We start from the raw sequence: 15,025 nt of genomic DNA, 5'->3' as shown, positions 1-15,025 counted from the left end.
CACCGTTATATAATCTGAGATATAGTTATATTAGTTGTTCTACTGCGTATATGAAATATACATCAAATATGAAAATGTGTCGCCACACAGTTGGTTGAAATGAGAACTTTTCACTTTAAATATGTTTCAAAAATGACATATTCACCTAAGAAAAGGTGTTTTTTACGCAAATTTCACAAAATGACTGACAGTGAAAAAAATTGTGATGTTATTGATGATAAAACCTGACACAAAACTGTTCCCCTTATAGACAAAATATCCCCTTTGCATCCTGGATTCATGTTTCATGGAAACATAGATGTAATGGTACTTCAATGTAACATGACAACTAATCATGCAAGTTTATTTGAATAGCACCTTTAAAACACAGAGGCAATTCAAAGAGCTTTACATGAGGCAAATAAGTGCATTAGAACATTTAAAAACAAAATAAAGAGTAAAATAAAATAATTTAAAAACAAAATGAAAGAGGAAATACAGGAAATAGTTTCATTTCAGTAATAAATTGCCCCAAATGTAATAAAAGAAAGCGAAGTGTAGAGGTGAAATGAGTCACATGAAGGCAGATGAAACAGCAGTTTTCACTTTTGATTTGAAAGAACAAACTGTGACAACGCGAGATTTGCTGTTTGTTATCGACTCCCTGAAATAGAAACCGAACAACTGCTGTGCTCTTTCTAATGATGCGTTCATGAATATTGGAAAAGATGGTAGAAATGAGGCAGACAACCCTTAACTGCAGCTTTAGATGGTAAATTCTATAAAGATGAACTTCTCTGTTCATTTGTAAATACTGTTTGATGGTGGATCCGTTTAGTCCTCCACTTAAATGAATTTCAAAGAACACAGTTGTTACAGAGTTAGTATATAATTGTGTATTTGACTGTGTTTGTACACAAAGACTGTACGTTAATGATAATAGTGACACCTGCTCCACATTGACAGACAAGTATTTTTTTTTTCAAAACAGTCATAAATGTAATTCTTTATTATTAGCTCTTGCCTTATCTTGTGGATTGTAGCAAAGTACATTTACTTAAGCAATGTAGTTAAATGGGCACTTTATTTAATTTCCATTTCATGCTACTTTATATTTCTACTCCACCATATTTCAGTGGGATATATTGTACTTGATCTACACTTGATCTGACAGCTATTACTCATCATTTCTTGACTATTTTTACTGACAAAACATTTGATCAGTTTACAAAATATGATGCATTGTTGTAGGTTAAACTAGGACGCAGTATAAAATCATTCTGCTCTCGACCAGTGACATTATTAAAATGCTGCTTAAATTTTAACAGACAAGTAATTATTCCACTAAAATAATAAATAAAAATATAATAGTAACAGAAGTGATTCTGCTAAGTTGCTTACTTTTAGTTTTGATACTGTAAGTAGACTACATTTAGCTGATAATACTTTCTACCTTTAGTTTTGATATAAGTACATTTTGCTGATAATACTTTGATGTACCTATGCCATTTTGTATGTGGGTCTTTCACTTGTCGTGGACATTTTTATTTATATTGTATTACTGCAACTTTTACACAATTAAAGGATCACTGAATTTTGATCTTTCCTCTCACCAGATGGATCATCCAATGTCCTACAATTTCCACAGGACCTGAACGCAGCGTGTAAACTGAAGCGAAAGCGACACTGAAATATAATAACCGTCCTGTAGGGAGTTTTTTTTTACTAGGATGGCGAAGTCATGACCCACCCTACTCAGCCTCTGATTGGCTCTGCCCCTGATATTTTTACCCTAACCCAGAGCCTAAAACTAACCAATCTAACCAACGAAGGCAAACAGTACTAGCCAATCAGAGGCAGAGTAGGGCGGGTCTTCGCGGAATGCGGTTCTGAAAAAAAAAATAGCCTGTCTAAACCTAACCAACCCAACCAAAGAAGGCAACGAGTACTAGCCAATCAGAGGTAGAGTAGGGCGGGTCATGACTTCGTCATCCTAGGGAAAAAAAATAGGGTTCTGTAGCCCGAGAAGTGACCGGAGTCAGCCGGCAGCCCATATCCACCTCCCCACAAACCCCCCTACACACCGGCCACAGGAGAACCGCGTGGGTCTGAACGACCAGGAATAGAAAGTACTCAGAGTAATGTCAGTATTACCGTCGGACACACAAGTTACAGACTACTTTAGGTGCTGATAGTCGTTGAGACGTTTCGACCGAGTCCTCTGCGTAGTGCGGAAGAGGAGGACTACCTCAGACTCAGACCCTGCAGCCGGTAAGAAGTGTGAGCCTCCTGACATTAGCACAGCTAGCAGCGGCTGTGTGGTTAGCCTGCTAACTTAGCTTACTTCAAAAGCGCCTATTTTGGTACCACTTGAGTTAGCATAACTTAGCCACCGAGCTAACTTAGCTAGTGACCGACAAAAAAGAGTGGAAGTGACGCTGATAAAAACAAAAGACAGCTGACAACAAACGAAACATAATCTAAGTATGCCTCCTTGTCATCGTAAACTTTTAATGTCAGTTTCAGCAAATTGTCTAAAAAGTATTCTGGTTGAGTAACTATTAGCAGCTAGTACGAGACTACTAGCTGCACAACTAGGTTAGCTAACATATAATTTAGATAATATAAATAAATGTGTGTGTAGTTATGGATTATAATCTGGGTTTAAATTGATTCAAGAAAAGTTAGTAAGGGTTGGCTCAGATAGTGGCAGCGGCAGATAGCAGTTTCACTTCCGTCACTGACTTGTTTACGGCACCGGTGCCCCCGATGGCCCACCCGCCTCTGCTCACAACTACATTTACACTAACTCAGTTGTCGAACTTGTGTACTAAATAAAACAAGACACATTCTGTATCTGCGTTTTTCGGAGCTGATAGTAAATTCTCCGGCGTAACGTTTATGCGTCAACTCGACAGCAACAACACACAACACTCTCCAGCAGTTACCGTCACCATGACAACGACGTCGACGATATGGAAGTAAGCCACATGAAAACCACATATGACTGGGCACAGGATCGCTGTGAATGATCTCCAGCTACACTGTAACTGTTATATTCAACGTCACCAACAATTTATTGATCGATAGAAAATTCCAAAATAGAAAACGCTACACATCACAACATATTATAGTCATAACAGGAGGTATGGGCTGGGTCCGGATTGACTGGACGTTCACAAGAAGCCATGGCTCCTATATGTAAACCTTTTTCCTCCGTTTGTCCCGTCTTTCTCAACAGCAGGAGAGGCACCCTGTCATAACCCTGTCTATCACGGATATTAATCACAGATATAGACCCCAAACCCCAAACATGTATATACAGTCTACTAGTCTTGGAGACTAGTAGCTGCTAGGGGTGACTGTCATGGCAGCTGCCAACAAACTGCCTTTGGCCGGCTTGTTGGCAGCTTATTGGCAGGTGTCTTTGGCCGGTCGCACCTGCCAGTGAGCTGCCACTGCCTAAATATATATCAAGAGAGAGAGAGTTGAATTGTCAAAAAGTTATTTTTGAGTATAGAAAGCATGAAGCAGAAGCAGTCATGGCTGAATATTTACCTGATTTCGACTAAACTCTCGCGAGATCTTAGAATAAGACTTCTTGAGTGAGACTTGGTTAGAAACAATAAAAACAGACCAGATCAAGTGAAAAGTAAAGACATGTTTTATCTCTCTGTATGGTCCATAATGTTGTCAGACGCTTATAATAACATTCTGAGCCTGTCAGCGGCGCTTTTAGCGGACGCACATTAACAATGTGCTATTACTCCATCGGATTACATTGCAGCCTGTTTAGTGGCTGCTGGCTGAAGCTGTCTCACTCAATACTGGACCCGTTTCAAAAACTGTTCTCCCCATTAGTCATTGAGACACAAAAAGATGGGAAAATAGGCTCCAGGTTGGAAAAATTTGACACAATTTGACTACAGTTCAGATGTTTTCTCCGGTATATTTCTGAATCCATTCGACACTACGATCGGTTCAGACATTTTCATGCACAGATGGTAACCAGTGTTGTTTCATCTTTTCAGATTAGACAGAAATAGACGCGATGCCTCAGAAACAGAAGTCTCGGTCCTGGACGGAGTTGAAACAAGCTGGAAATGAATGTTTCAAGACGGGCCAGTACGGAGAGGCCACCACTCTCTACAGCCAGGCTATCAAAGAGCTGGAGAGGCACAGTAAGTATGACTTAACTATTAGCTGAGGATATGGATTTCAAACCATAAATTCAACATGTAAACAATATTTTGATCCCAGTCAGAAAATGTTTTAAAGATTATTACCACCCCCTATGTATACCAATAAGTCTCTTTTCTTGTTATACTGAGTGTCTGTTGCCTGTCTGTTAGTTTCTCTCTTTCTGCATCTTTATACAGTTTGTCTCGTTACCAGTTTGGTGAAATGTTTCTCTTAAAGAGTCTTATTTGCTGTTTAGGTAAAAAGAACCCAGAGGATTTGGGCATTTTGTACTCAAATCGTGCAGCCAGCTACCTGAAGGACGGCAACTGTAGCGAATGTGTGAAAGACTGCAATATGTAAGTGTTTTTATCTGATTTCTTTCACTTCACACTGTGTTTTTGCTATTTGTCAGTCATACTATATAGTGTCTTATTTTATCCATGTGTAACTTGTAAACTCTACATGTTCATACATCGCAGGTCTCTGGAGTTGTTCCCCTTCAATGTTAAGTCTCTTCTCCGTCGCGCCGCCGCTTTAGAAGCTCTGGAGCGTTACAGACACGCTTACGTAGACTACAAGACCGCTCTGCAGATCGACTACAACATCGCAGCGGCTCACGACGGCACCAACAGGTACCTGATCTGTAGGCCGGCGACTCTGTGTTCATGTGAGATGTCAGAGGTGGATAAAAGAAACGACGCAACCCAGCGTTTTCAGATTTATCCACTCTGACGTGGATTTACAAGATGCAAGAAGTTGAGATATATTGTTTGTCATATACCTAAACAAGGTATTTAAGTTTTTTTTTTTCCTTTTTTAAACATTCGTTCCATTGTGTCTTCTACTGTTTCTCAGGATGACGAAGGCGCTGACAGAGGCAGACGGTCCATCATGGAGAGAAAAGCTTCCTCCCATCCCCACCGTTCCTCTGTCTGTCAGAGAGAAACTGTCCCAAAACTCTGCCGCCAGCGCTGCACAACCAAACCAACCCAAACCTGCACCGCAGCAGAACGGCACCAGACAAACAAATAAACCCGGTAAGAGGAAATATGTATTCTACTCAGATTAGAGCTTAGAGAGGTCATGTAATTTGAATTATTACCAGCTGGATTTGTGATTTTTATTCAGCTAAAATGATGACATCTCTTTAGCTTTATTTATGTACAATTGTATAGTTTTTGTAGTTCATCTGATTTCTCGTGCATCATGAGAAACTGAAGAATTTTAAAGGGTGACTCAGATGTGAATCCATCTTTTTTTTTTTTTGCCTCTATGACCTTTTATTTTTCTTTGACTGTTTGTCTTCCACATCACATCCCTCTCTCCTCCTCCTCCCTGCTTCTCCTCCTGTCAGCTCCCAGTGAAAAAGAAATCAAGAAAGCTCAGGCTCTGAAAGACGAAGGCAACGCCCTGGTGAAGAAAGGAGAGCATAAAAAAGCCATCGAGAAGTACAGCCAGAGCCTCAAACACAACCCCGCTGAGATCACAACCTACACCAACCGGTGGGTCCCATCATCACTAGTACATTCATAGTTTATCTATTTAATCCCATTTTTTTTCTATGTATCTGCTCATCAACCACCTATGAAACGTTAATTTAATGTATTAATCTTTTGGTTCAGCTGCTACTATGTAAGCAGTAACACACAGTGAGGTATCCTGACACACAATCATAACAAACAAGGTGAAGAATGACACAAAACCGCCAGAGAGTTCAGATCATCATCGATGCTTTTAAAGCGTGTGTGTGTAGACGGGTTAACTCACAGATATGTTAGTCTCACAAGCGGTTGAACTGTTAAAGCAGGAATTACTGTTGCTATGGTTACCTGCAGTTTACACACACATACTTGAACACTGATTTTAAGGGGTCTGGTCATGCCAGAAAGAGGCAAAGAGAAATTCATCAATGCGACTAAGCAAAATATTTATATTGGAGTCTTGGTGATGTTGAGACTACTCACAGTTGTAGATAGAGAGTGAGTTAACTGATTCCACTCTTTAGTGGAGCAGTGAATACTGCAATAGAGGAGGTTAAATAAAAGTTTATAGTGTTAAAGAGCTGCTTCCTCTGTTTTGGGTGATCCAACTCTTCTTTCTCTCAAAAGGTCGGCACTGATGAGACGGTTTGCTGTTTGTCGGCTAAACTGTTTGGTAGAAATATGTTTGAGGTTTCTTATTTATAATAGTTTAATAGACACACTCTGCACACACGCTCTAATTTTGTGTTATTAGCCAATACCAATTTTTGTAATTGAAATAGCAGTTTTTTTATTACATTTTTAAAGTATCTTTTTAATATTTTTAAGCTCATGAAGGCCCAGAAAATGAAAAATTCAGTATTTCGACCATTGTGGCGTTTTAAAACTTTCCACTATAAACCAGCAACCATAAACAGAAAGTGTTTAAGGATGAATATAAAATTTATCTGTATGAGTATAATCTGATGAAAATGTAATATGTGTCTGTAATGAATCAGTTCATATCATAACAACACTACTGACAGCCAGCGAGGTGCTTCATAATAAATATTTACATATTGTTACAGCTGTAATAATGACCTGCATTCATTATCATGTCGTGTATTAAATTAGTCCCTTTGGTTCGAGGTAAAAACAGGCTAGAAATTCTGTAATATAAGCTGTCTGATGTTTTGATTGTGTTTTGACTGTGTGTGTGTGTGTGTGTGTGTGTGTGTGTGTGACACATCAGGGCGCTGTGCTACCTGTCAGTGAAGCAGTACAGAGACGCCATCAGAGACTGCGACGAGGCTCTGATGATCGACAGCAGCAACGTCAAGGCTCTCTACAGGAGGGCTCAGGCTCACAAGGAGCTCAAGGTGAGAGAGAGCCCCCGAACCTTCATCACCGCTCTTCGGTTTCCCACACAGAGCAATCACACGTCAGTCTCAAAAGCGTCTGGAGGTTTTCGGGGGAGGTTGACGATTTCCTGCCTCGATAATCGGCAGCTCGTCCTCATCAGTATTCCACACACACACACACACACAGAGAGGACGCAGTTAGCTCCGTACAGCACGACTCTGAACTCTGGAAAATAGCCCCGACTCGCTCACAACCGTGCTGCCTTACAGTAGAGCAGTCAACAGACACAGATCGCTAATCACTGCTTAACATGCAATCTTATCTGGATGTCTAATCTGGAAAAAAAAGCATTTTAACGCAGGTGGAAATGTGATTTGACAAGTCGGGCCACGTTCATAAGAAAATAATCTGCCCAACAAGTTCAAATATTTACTAACTTTGCAACTTCCTGTCATCTAAAGCTGCCTGTCAAAAAGCTCTAAAAATACACTTAGTTTATTAGGGACAGCTCTCTAAAATCAATACAGTATAATACAACAGCTGTGCAACAGTTTCAAGTATTGATTGAAGTTTATGGTCGTTTATTATGCTGAGAGGTGTTTCTGATGTTTATATATCAGTGAGGACAGACGAAATGTTCTGAGTAGAAGCTGTACAGCAACATCATTTCCCACGACCTCCTCATACACGCCATGTTTGTTAACTGACTGCATATTTAATTAGCATATTGAGTAGAGATGCCACTGATTGAAACCGGCTAATTATACGCCTGATCAGCTCAGACTCTACTCTGACTATAAAGCCGATGAGACCGTCAACATGCAGACAAGAAACCTGATTATTGAGAGTAACCAGGTTATGTTGCCTTACGCTGATTTCATATACATACATACTTCTCCATAGTCGGGCGTCACTGCGCTGCAGCCGGCGTACCCGTCTGCCAGAGAGAAGAGGTCAGTCGGCCTCGTTACATAATCTAAAACGAAAACGGGAATTTCCCCGAGAGCTTCGCCAAACTCTTGGAAATCTGTTTTCATCGGAGATCGTTTTAACATATAATTAAGCGTTCTTCAACCAGCATGTGGAACAGAAAGTTTTTTTTTTACTCTCTGCAGCGTTTCACGGGTCGGGTTGTATTTATCAGATCAGAAATCAGCTGATCAGAAATAGATTGTCTGCTGTGTGGGGGAAAAAAGTTCAGTAACCTGCTGCACTTTATTTAGTTTTCATTCTGAGAAGTTGTTTCATGTGTTTAGTGTTTTATATGCAAGAACAGGTACATTTTTTAATGAAGTCAGACATGCAAATTAGAGTGTAGCAACCGTTCAGGGAGGCTTCAGCTGTTGGTTTGTAACATCAGGAGATTTTGTACAGATGAACCTCCTCAACTTCCTGATCGTCTTTTACAAATTTAAACACTGAAGTCCAGCCATGATAATTCTTTTTGACACGTAAAATATATTTCAGGAAAAGAAGTGACCTTCAGGGATGAATAAACTGAAAGAGGAGGAACCTGTCATTTCTAAATCAGGTCAAACATCTGTTCTCCAACATACACGGTCTGTTCCTTTAAACTTTTGTAGCCATCAGGCCGGTACACGGAGGTTCAGGTTCCTTTTTTTAAAGCTGTGAAATGTGTCGCATGTAATGACAAACCCACAGAAAATAACAACTCTTAAAATCTCCTCGTCATTCCCGCAGGACACAAAAGCCTGTGTGGACGACCTCAACAGTCTGCTCAAAGTGGAACCAAAGAACACGGCCGCCCTGAAGCTGCTGCAGGAGGTGCAGAAGAAGAAGTGACGAAACAACCGAGGACTCCGGAGACAGCGGTAAGGATCTGTCACCGCACCGCCCCCCCCCCCCCCATACCCCCCCACAGAGAGGAGAGAGAGAGGAACACCAATCTGATGTTTTTTAATAAGAGTCAGACGGCGGAAAAACAGCCGAGCGGTGACACGATCCAACTGCTCCGAGACTGTGTTTCCCAAAAGCTCCCTTCCACTGAACACGTGTTTGATCCGTTGACTCTCACCGGAACAAACATGAGCTCGGTCTCGAGACGCTTCTGGGAAAACGCAGCTCCGATTTGGCGGGAACCACCGAGGGGTTGTATCGGGAAGAAGAGGCGCCACCACTTTCAGCCCTGAGATTGTTTGAATTTTACCAGTTTTACTGTTTTCACTGTCAATTTCAAGTCACTGAGTATTTATGGTTATTTATAAGAGCTGAAATGATTGACACATCATAATCCTAACTGATAATAAGCCTTTATCACCATCATTTGTTTATGACCTCCATTTATATGCGAGTGTTTAGCAGGTGACCGGCCAACATGCGGAGTTCCAGCTGGACATCAGAGCAAGAGTTCATTCTCGACCTTGAGATCAGCGTTTGACAAAATAATCACAGCTCAAGATGCATTTATTAGGTTTTTCTGAGTCATTAAAATAAGGGCTGCAACTAGCAATAACTTTGATTATTATTATTATTATTAAACTGCTGATTATTTTCCAGAAGATGTCAGAAAATAGTAAAATAAACATCCATCACGATGTCCTGGAAACCCCAAGGAGACATTTTCATATTGCTAGTTTTATTCGACAAACAGCTGAAAACCCTTTAAGTCAAAGAAAAGCAGCAAATCATTATATTTGAGAAGCTGCAACCAGAGAATGATGGGTTAGGTTCACATTTTCTTCAAGTTTATCTTAATACAGAGCACATATATAAATCTGCGACCGCTGTGCTTCCTTCCTTAAAGCAATCTCAGTCTAAGTGACGGTGAAATTCACAGTAAAAATACTTAAAGTTTAGATGATCTTAATGATATATATATTCCTCCTTTTTGGTACCAAATTCACATTTTGTGTCACTTATCTCTCTGCTACAAAGCAATACTGTCTCTGGAAGCACAAAGACAGAGTTTCATACTAAAAAAAAATAAAGCTCATAACTTTGGAAGATGATTTGTTCGTCCATCACCTGCATTGAAAGGGATCAGGAGGCACAATAACCCAGTATCTTAAGATAACCTTGAAAAAATGTGAACCTATCCTTCCCCCTTTACAACTTATTTTCAATTTTTTTTTTTGTTGACTGTTTCTAAGTTAATTATGCTTTAACTTTTATCCATATTGAAGCCCACAGAAATCACGCAACCTACTCATCCAAACACCGGTGATCGTAAAGGTTCAAATTACAAATATAAATAAATAACCATTTTATTTTCACATAGTATTCTCCACTCAGGTAGTTTACTTATGTATGTGTGAATATCATGCTGTGTTCACGTCATATAGGATATAGGATGGATGGTAGAGATGTTACCTTACATATGAAAATTTGGGTTTAATTACCTCGATCGACGGCTGACGTGAGGCGTCCATATTTGTCTTTTGGATTATTAAGCAGCAAGTCATAGCTTCATTATAATTTCTCTGTTCATCAAACTCCCAATATGACATGAACGCAGCATTAATCTCAAGTTATTTGCCTTTGTTTTATTTTGTAAATCTGTTTGGAAACTTTACCCACTAAAATATGTTTATTCGTGTGGTTTTGTTAACGACATCGCCGTCCTCAAACCCAGAGCCTGTTAGATACAACAAGTGTTCTTACCTTGACGTCTGAAATAACCCTCATCTTCATGTTCATTCACTACTTTTTAGGATCAGAGGAAATAATTCTCAAACGGGTCTGTACATACAAACTTCTGTCTCATCCTGTGTTTTTTTTTCCTGTCACTTCATACATCATATTGAAACAAGTTCATTCTCATCGTGGATCAAGCTGTAGTTCGGCAATCTCCCATCTTTTCTGAAGTGCCTGTCGTCATCTTCCCATCTGCTGCTCTGGAATAGTTTCTGCTGAACAGATATGAGAAAAAAAAAAAGAAAGAAAGAAAAAAAAAAAAAAGTTGCGTCTCCAGATTTGTGTATCAACTTTTTCATGCAGGGAAGTTTTTCTGAAACGCTTCTTCATGTTTGCACAGAGTCGAGCCAAGAAGCCTCACGGTGCGACCGCAGCCTGACACTGTCGGCAACACAGATCCTTTTTTTTTTTGTTTTATCTCACTTTTAATCACATTTCTGCCATTTTTTTTTTTTTTTTTTTGTAATTTGTTATATTGGTTTATGTCAACCTGCTTCTGTTTCAACTGCAAATAAATAAATACTCAGATTTACTGTCTTTACAGTTTGTTGGGGAGTTAAATGGTCGACAGCAGGAAGGGAAGAATGTACATAAATATGCCAAAAACACTTTTTAGAATTATAATAAAGGAAACGTTCCTCATATTTTTACTTTCAACTAAAAGCAGAACATTATTTACACAGCGTAGAGATAACACAGCACACAGATAATCTGAACTTCTTCCTCTTCAGCTGCACACGGAATGACCTCAAATCGAAAGTGAAAGAAAGAAATCCGAGATAAGAAATGTTTTTTGTTTGTGTTGGCTGTACACTCAGACATTACTCTTTTTTTTTCCCTCCCCGCTAGATACAATCCAATTCAAACAGAGAGAAGGAAGTTAAACAACAAAGCACTTATAAAAGCAGACAGTTGATTCTCTTTAATCAGAGCTGGAGTGGAAAAGTTGTGTCTGGTTAATTTAGTTCAGTATTCCAGTCTTTTCTCTCTCTGGTATGTTTCCCCATGTTCAGCTCGGTTATTACATGTAATACTGAAGGTTCGGATTCAGAAATGACAGGAATTTGATCGGATTAAACTGCTGACATGAATCAAAATTTAACTGAATTTCTTAAATTGACATGAGGTGATCAGTTTGGTTATTACTCTAGAGAAAAGTCACACACAGTGGTGTCAGAGTGATACCTCTTCATTCTCAAACAATCTTTGAACACAGACAGCTAAACCTTTTATTTTCATCATTGCAGAGTTAATATTGATTATCTATTGGAACCACAGACAGCAGCAATGTTTTGGCTTTAAAATGAGTCTGCTATCTATCCGTTATCTATTCTTTGTTCATTAAAGAAAGTGAGGAAAGCTAAAACAGACGCCTCCACCAACTGGTCAAGTTGCAGTTTACATCCATGTCTCTCCAGACTCATGTGATGTTTGTAGTGAAGACTTAAAAGGAATTTAATAAAAAGGTATTGAGTGTATCTTCCTTGTATGTGTTCAAATGTTCGGCTGATTCTGATAGAACATAAAGTTGTAGCCGTGACAGCAGACGAAGCTTCAGATGTGGACGTTGCTGCAAAGAAGCTACAAACACATCGAGGCTTCACATACATCTTCAACCCGGCAGCAGGAAGGAACTAAGATCAGAGTCACCAGTTCAGTATATGACCAGATGTGAAATATGGTCACAATCTCCTCCTTCTGTTCCTGAGTTTGGGCGTTGAATAAAGGCTAGAAAAGTGTTATTGCAGAACATTATGATGTCACAGTGAATTTGACCTTTGACCCTTTGTATAAAAAAAAAAAAAAGTCATTACTTCATCATTTTATTCTATTAAGACATTTGTTCAGAAACTTTGTCATAACTGGTGTATGAATTCTTGAGTTACAGCCAAAAAAAATGTGTTTTGTGAGGTCACAGTGACCTTTGACCACCAATTTCTAATTATTTCATCCTCGAGTCCAACTGTGCCAAATGTCATGAAATTCCCTCCTGGCGTTTCTGAGATTCACAAGAACGGGACGGTCGGACGGACAACTTAAAAAAACATAAAGCCTCCAACTTCAGCTGTCGCCAGCACAGAGGCATAAAAAGGTCAAATACCCGATGAAGGTCGTACAGACTGAAATGTTTTAAGCGAGACAAGTGTGATAGAAGATTTGTTAGCATCAGTTTTAATGAATCTGGGTATTTTGCTGACTGGGAACCGGATCCACAATAGAACCCGGCTATCAGAACCCAAGTCTGCTGTCATAGAGAGGCGACATGCTATCAAACGGGGACGAGGGTAAACACAAACTACTCTCTTCTCAATGACAATCATGATGTTGCCCATAGAGGTAGTTGTGTGAAGATTATTTTCTCACCTCCACACACCTGGCTAATCATCTGTGTTAAATGGGTGCGTTTGTCAGTTTCTTAAGAAAAGTTGAACCCAATTCTGGTGTCAGAAGTGGGATTTCAGATGCTGTTGACCCTCTGACAAGCTCTCCTGTTGACCATGACTGACTCTCCGTACACCGATTTTCCCAAAATTAGGATTCAATCCAATCTTTACCGAATAAAAGTGAAGTTTAACCTCTTCTGTCAACATGTACGCTCTCTCACTTTGGGGTGTTCGGTGGGTTAAATGGAAGTTTAAACGGCACTAAACTGATTTCTATTCCTGAAAAAACAGGAAACAGCAGTACACCAACGCCAGGCAGCGTCCGGTCATGAAGGAGGGGAGGGTGGGTGGGTGGGGGGGGTCGGCCGACGTCTAAATGTGATTTTAAAAAAGGTTCTGCTCAGTCGGTGCCACTCTGCTGGTTTTGTCATCTGTGAAAACCAAATGAGAATAAAAAAAAAAATTTGCATCCATCAGTGTTGAGCCCAGACGTTATCCAGGAGGTTACCGCGGTAACGTCGACACAATGAGCCTTTTGTGTTATATCCCGTTTGGGTTATTTGCATTTTCTGTCCCAAACGTCATCAGATCAAAAAAAAAAAAAAAAAAAAAACTCACTGCAGACGTCCACAGACTCACACACATTTCTCAAAAACATGTTATGCTTTTTACGTTTCTTTTAGACTTTTTTTTTTTTTTTTTTTTTTTTTTTTTAAAAGAAGAATTCTAGCATCACTGACATCCTGCATGCCATGCATCTTCAACCAGGAAACTCAATGTGAAGTCAGAATAACATGCGGCATTAACAGGCTAGTAGTGGTGATAATAAACAGAACAGGGATGATTCGGAACTGATAAAACCTTTATTTCACTTTAAATTGTCTTTTACATTTTGTCCTGTTTATAACATGTAAGGTGAAACTAGAGTTTTTTTTTTGTTTTTTTTTTTAAAAGACATACACAAATCTAGTATTACGTCAATAACCAGGGTGTGTGTGAGGGGGGGGGGGAAGGTGTTGAAGGGTTTTCCTTTTTTTTGTCATTTTTTTATTTTTTATTTTTATTGGTGTCCTTAAGCTAAGTCTAAATTTTCACAACCACGTGCGCGCTAAGCAATAAAACCGTCACAGAAGCAAACTTTTTGTTGGTTTTTTTTTTTTTTTTTGGGTAAATTTTTTTTTTTTTTTCCTTTTTATTTTAAGCAGAATACTGGTCAGTAAAAACAAAATGATTTGAGATACCAGATATACAGACAGGCTCGGTGCCACATTCACTACTGCATGGGATCATTTTTTTCCTTTATAAAGCGTAGAATAACTGCCTTTTTTTTGTTCAGCTAACGAGAAAAGAGCGGCAGGGAGGAATCTTTTTTTTTTTTTACCTTTTAAACTTCAGTGCATGAAAACATTTTTTTTTGTCCCCAGCAAAAGAAAAAAAAAACAAAAACAAAAAAAAAACAAAACATTGAGACACATGACTTTTCTACACCTACAGAGTGGAATGTCGAGATGGTTAATGACAAGGTTATTGTGACACTGAGTGGCGAAATCCACTTTTTTTACTTGACTATTTCTACTTGGGAAGGAAAAACGGAGGGGGGGGGGGGGGGGGGGGGGCTCGACAGGTCGTGTCAACTGCCAGTTTGGGACTAGAGACTAGTCCGGTTTGGGATTTGCGTTACTTTTGCGCAGTATCTTACTACTGGCAGGGCATCGTCATTTAATGCACATATTGTAAAAGATCAGATTAAAAAAAAATAATGAGCTGGAAAATGTACCGTTTACTGCTGATTCATTGTTTTCTCTCTTTTTTCTAAAAGCAGCTGAAAGATAATTGGAATATTCGCCTCGATACGTGTATGTTTCCGAAGTCCAGCCTGAATATATGAACCCTGATCCAAACTACAGGTTCTCACTTCCACAAACAGATGATTGGCTGATCGGCTGCCGGGAGATTTATTTGGCTCCTTCAACGCACGTACCTGTTGTGTGGACTCAAAAAAAA

General features: G+C 39.4%; 1 protein-coding gene across 4 annotated transcripts; it reads left to right on the top strand.

Annotated features, from left to right (window-relative positions):
• Window positions 1-1,992: 1,992 nt before the first annotated feature.
• On the top strand, window positions 1,993-11,165 carry tomm34 (translocase of outer mitochondrial membrane 34). Of its 4 annotated transcripts, none has more exons than XM_044349455.1 (9): window positions 1,993-2,250; window positions 4,011-4,160; window positions 4,418-4,517; window positions 4,641-4,793; window positions 5,017-5,198; window positions 5,516-5,663; window positions 6,874-7,000; window positions 8,685-8,815; window positions 10,978-11,165. In XM_044349455.1, the coding sequence occupies exons 2-8, from the start codon at window positions 4,031-4,033 to the stop codon at window positions 8,784-8,786; spliced, it is 942 nt and encodes a 313-aa protein (XP_044205390.1). In that variant the 5' UTR covers window positions 1,993-2,250; window positions 4,011-4,030; the 3' UTR covers window positions 8,787-8,815; window positions 10,978-11,165. The 4 variants fall into 4 exon arrangements, with proteins under 4 accessions (XP_044205390.1, XP_044205388.1, XP_044205387.1 ...); XM_044349453.1 differs by having other exon boundaries at window positions 9,306-11,165; XM_044349452.1 differs by having other exon boundaries at window positions 8,685-11,165.
• The last annotated feature ends 3,860 nt before the right edge of the window (window positions 11,166-15,025 follow it).

Source organism: Thunnus albacares, chromosome 4 (genome assembly GCF_914725855.1).
Source record: "Thunnus albacares chromosome 4, fThuAlb1.1, whole genome shotgun sequence".
Lineage (NCBI taxonomy): Eukaryota > Metazoa > Chordata > Actinopteri > Scombriformes > Scombridae > Thunnus > Thunnus albacares.
This window is presented reverse-complemented; position numbering and strand designations above follow the sequence as displayed.

Bases quoted from the DNA above. Each gene is read 5' to 3' on its own strand.
- tomm34 (XM_044349455.1), top strand. From the start codon at position 4,031: ATGCCTCAGAAACAGAAGTCTCGGTCCTGGACGGAGTTGAAACAAGCT. The intron at 5,664-6,873 runs GTGGGTCCCATC...GTGACACATCAG, and splicing joins ATCACAACCTACACCAACCG to GGCGCTGTGCTACCTGTCAG. The intron at 7,001-8,684 runs GTGAGAGAGAGC...TCATTCCCGCAG, and splicing joins AGGCTCACAAGGAGCTCAAG to GACACAAAAGCCTGTGTGGA.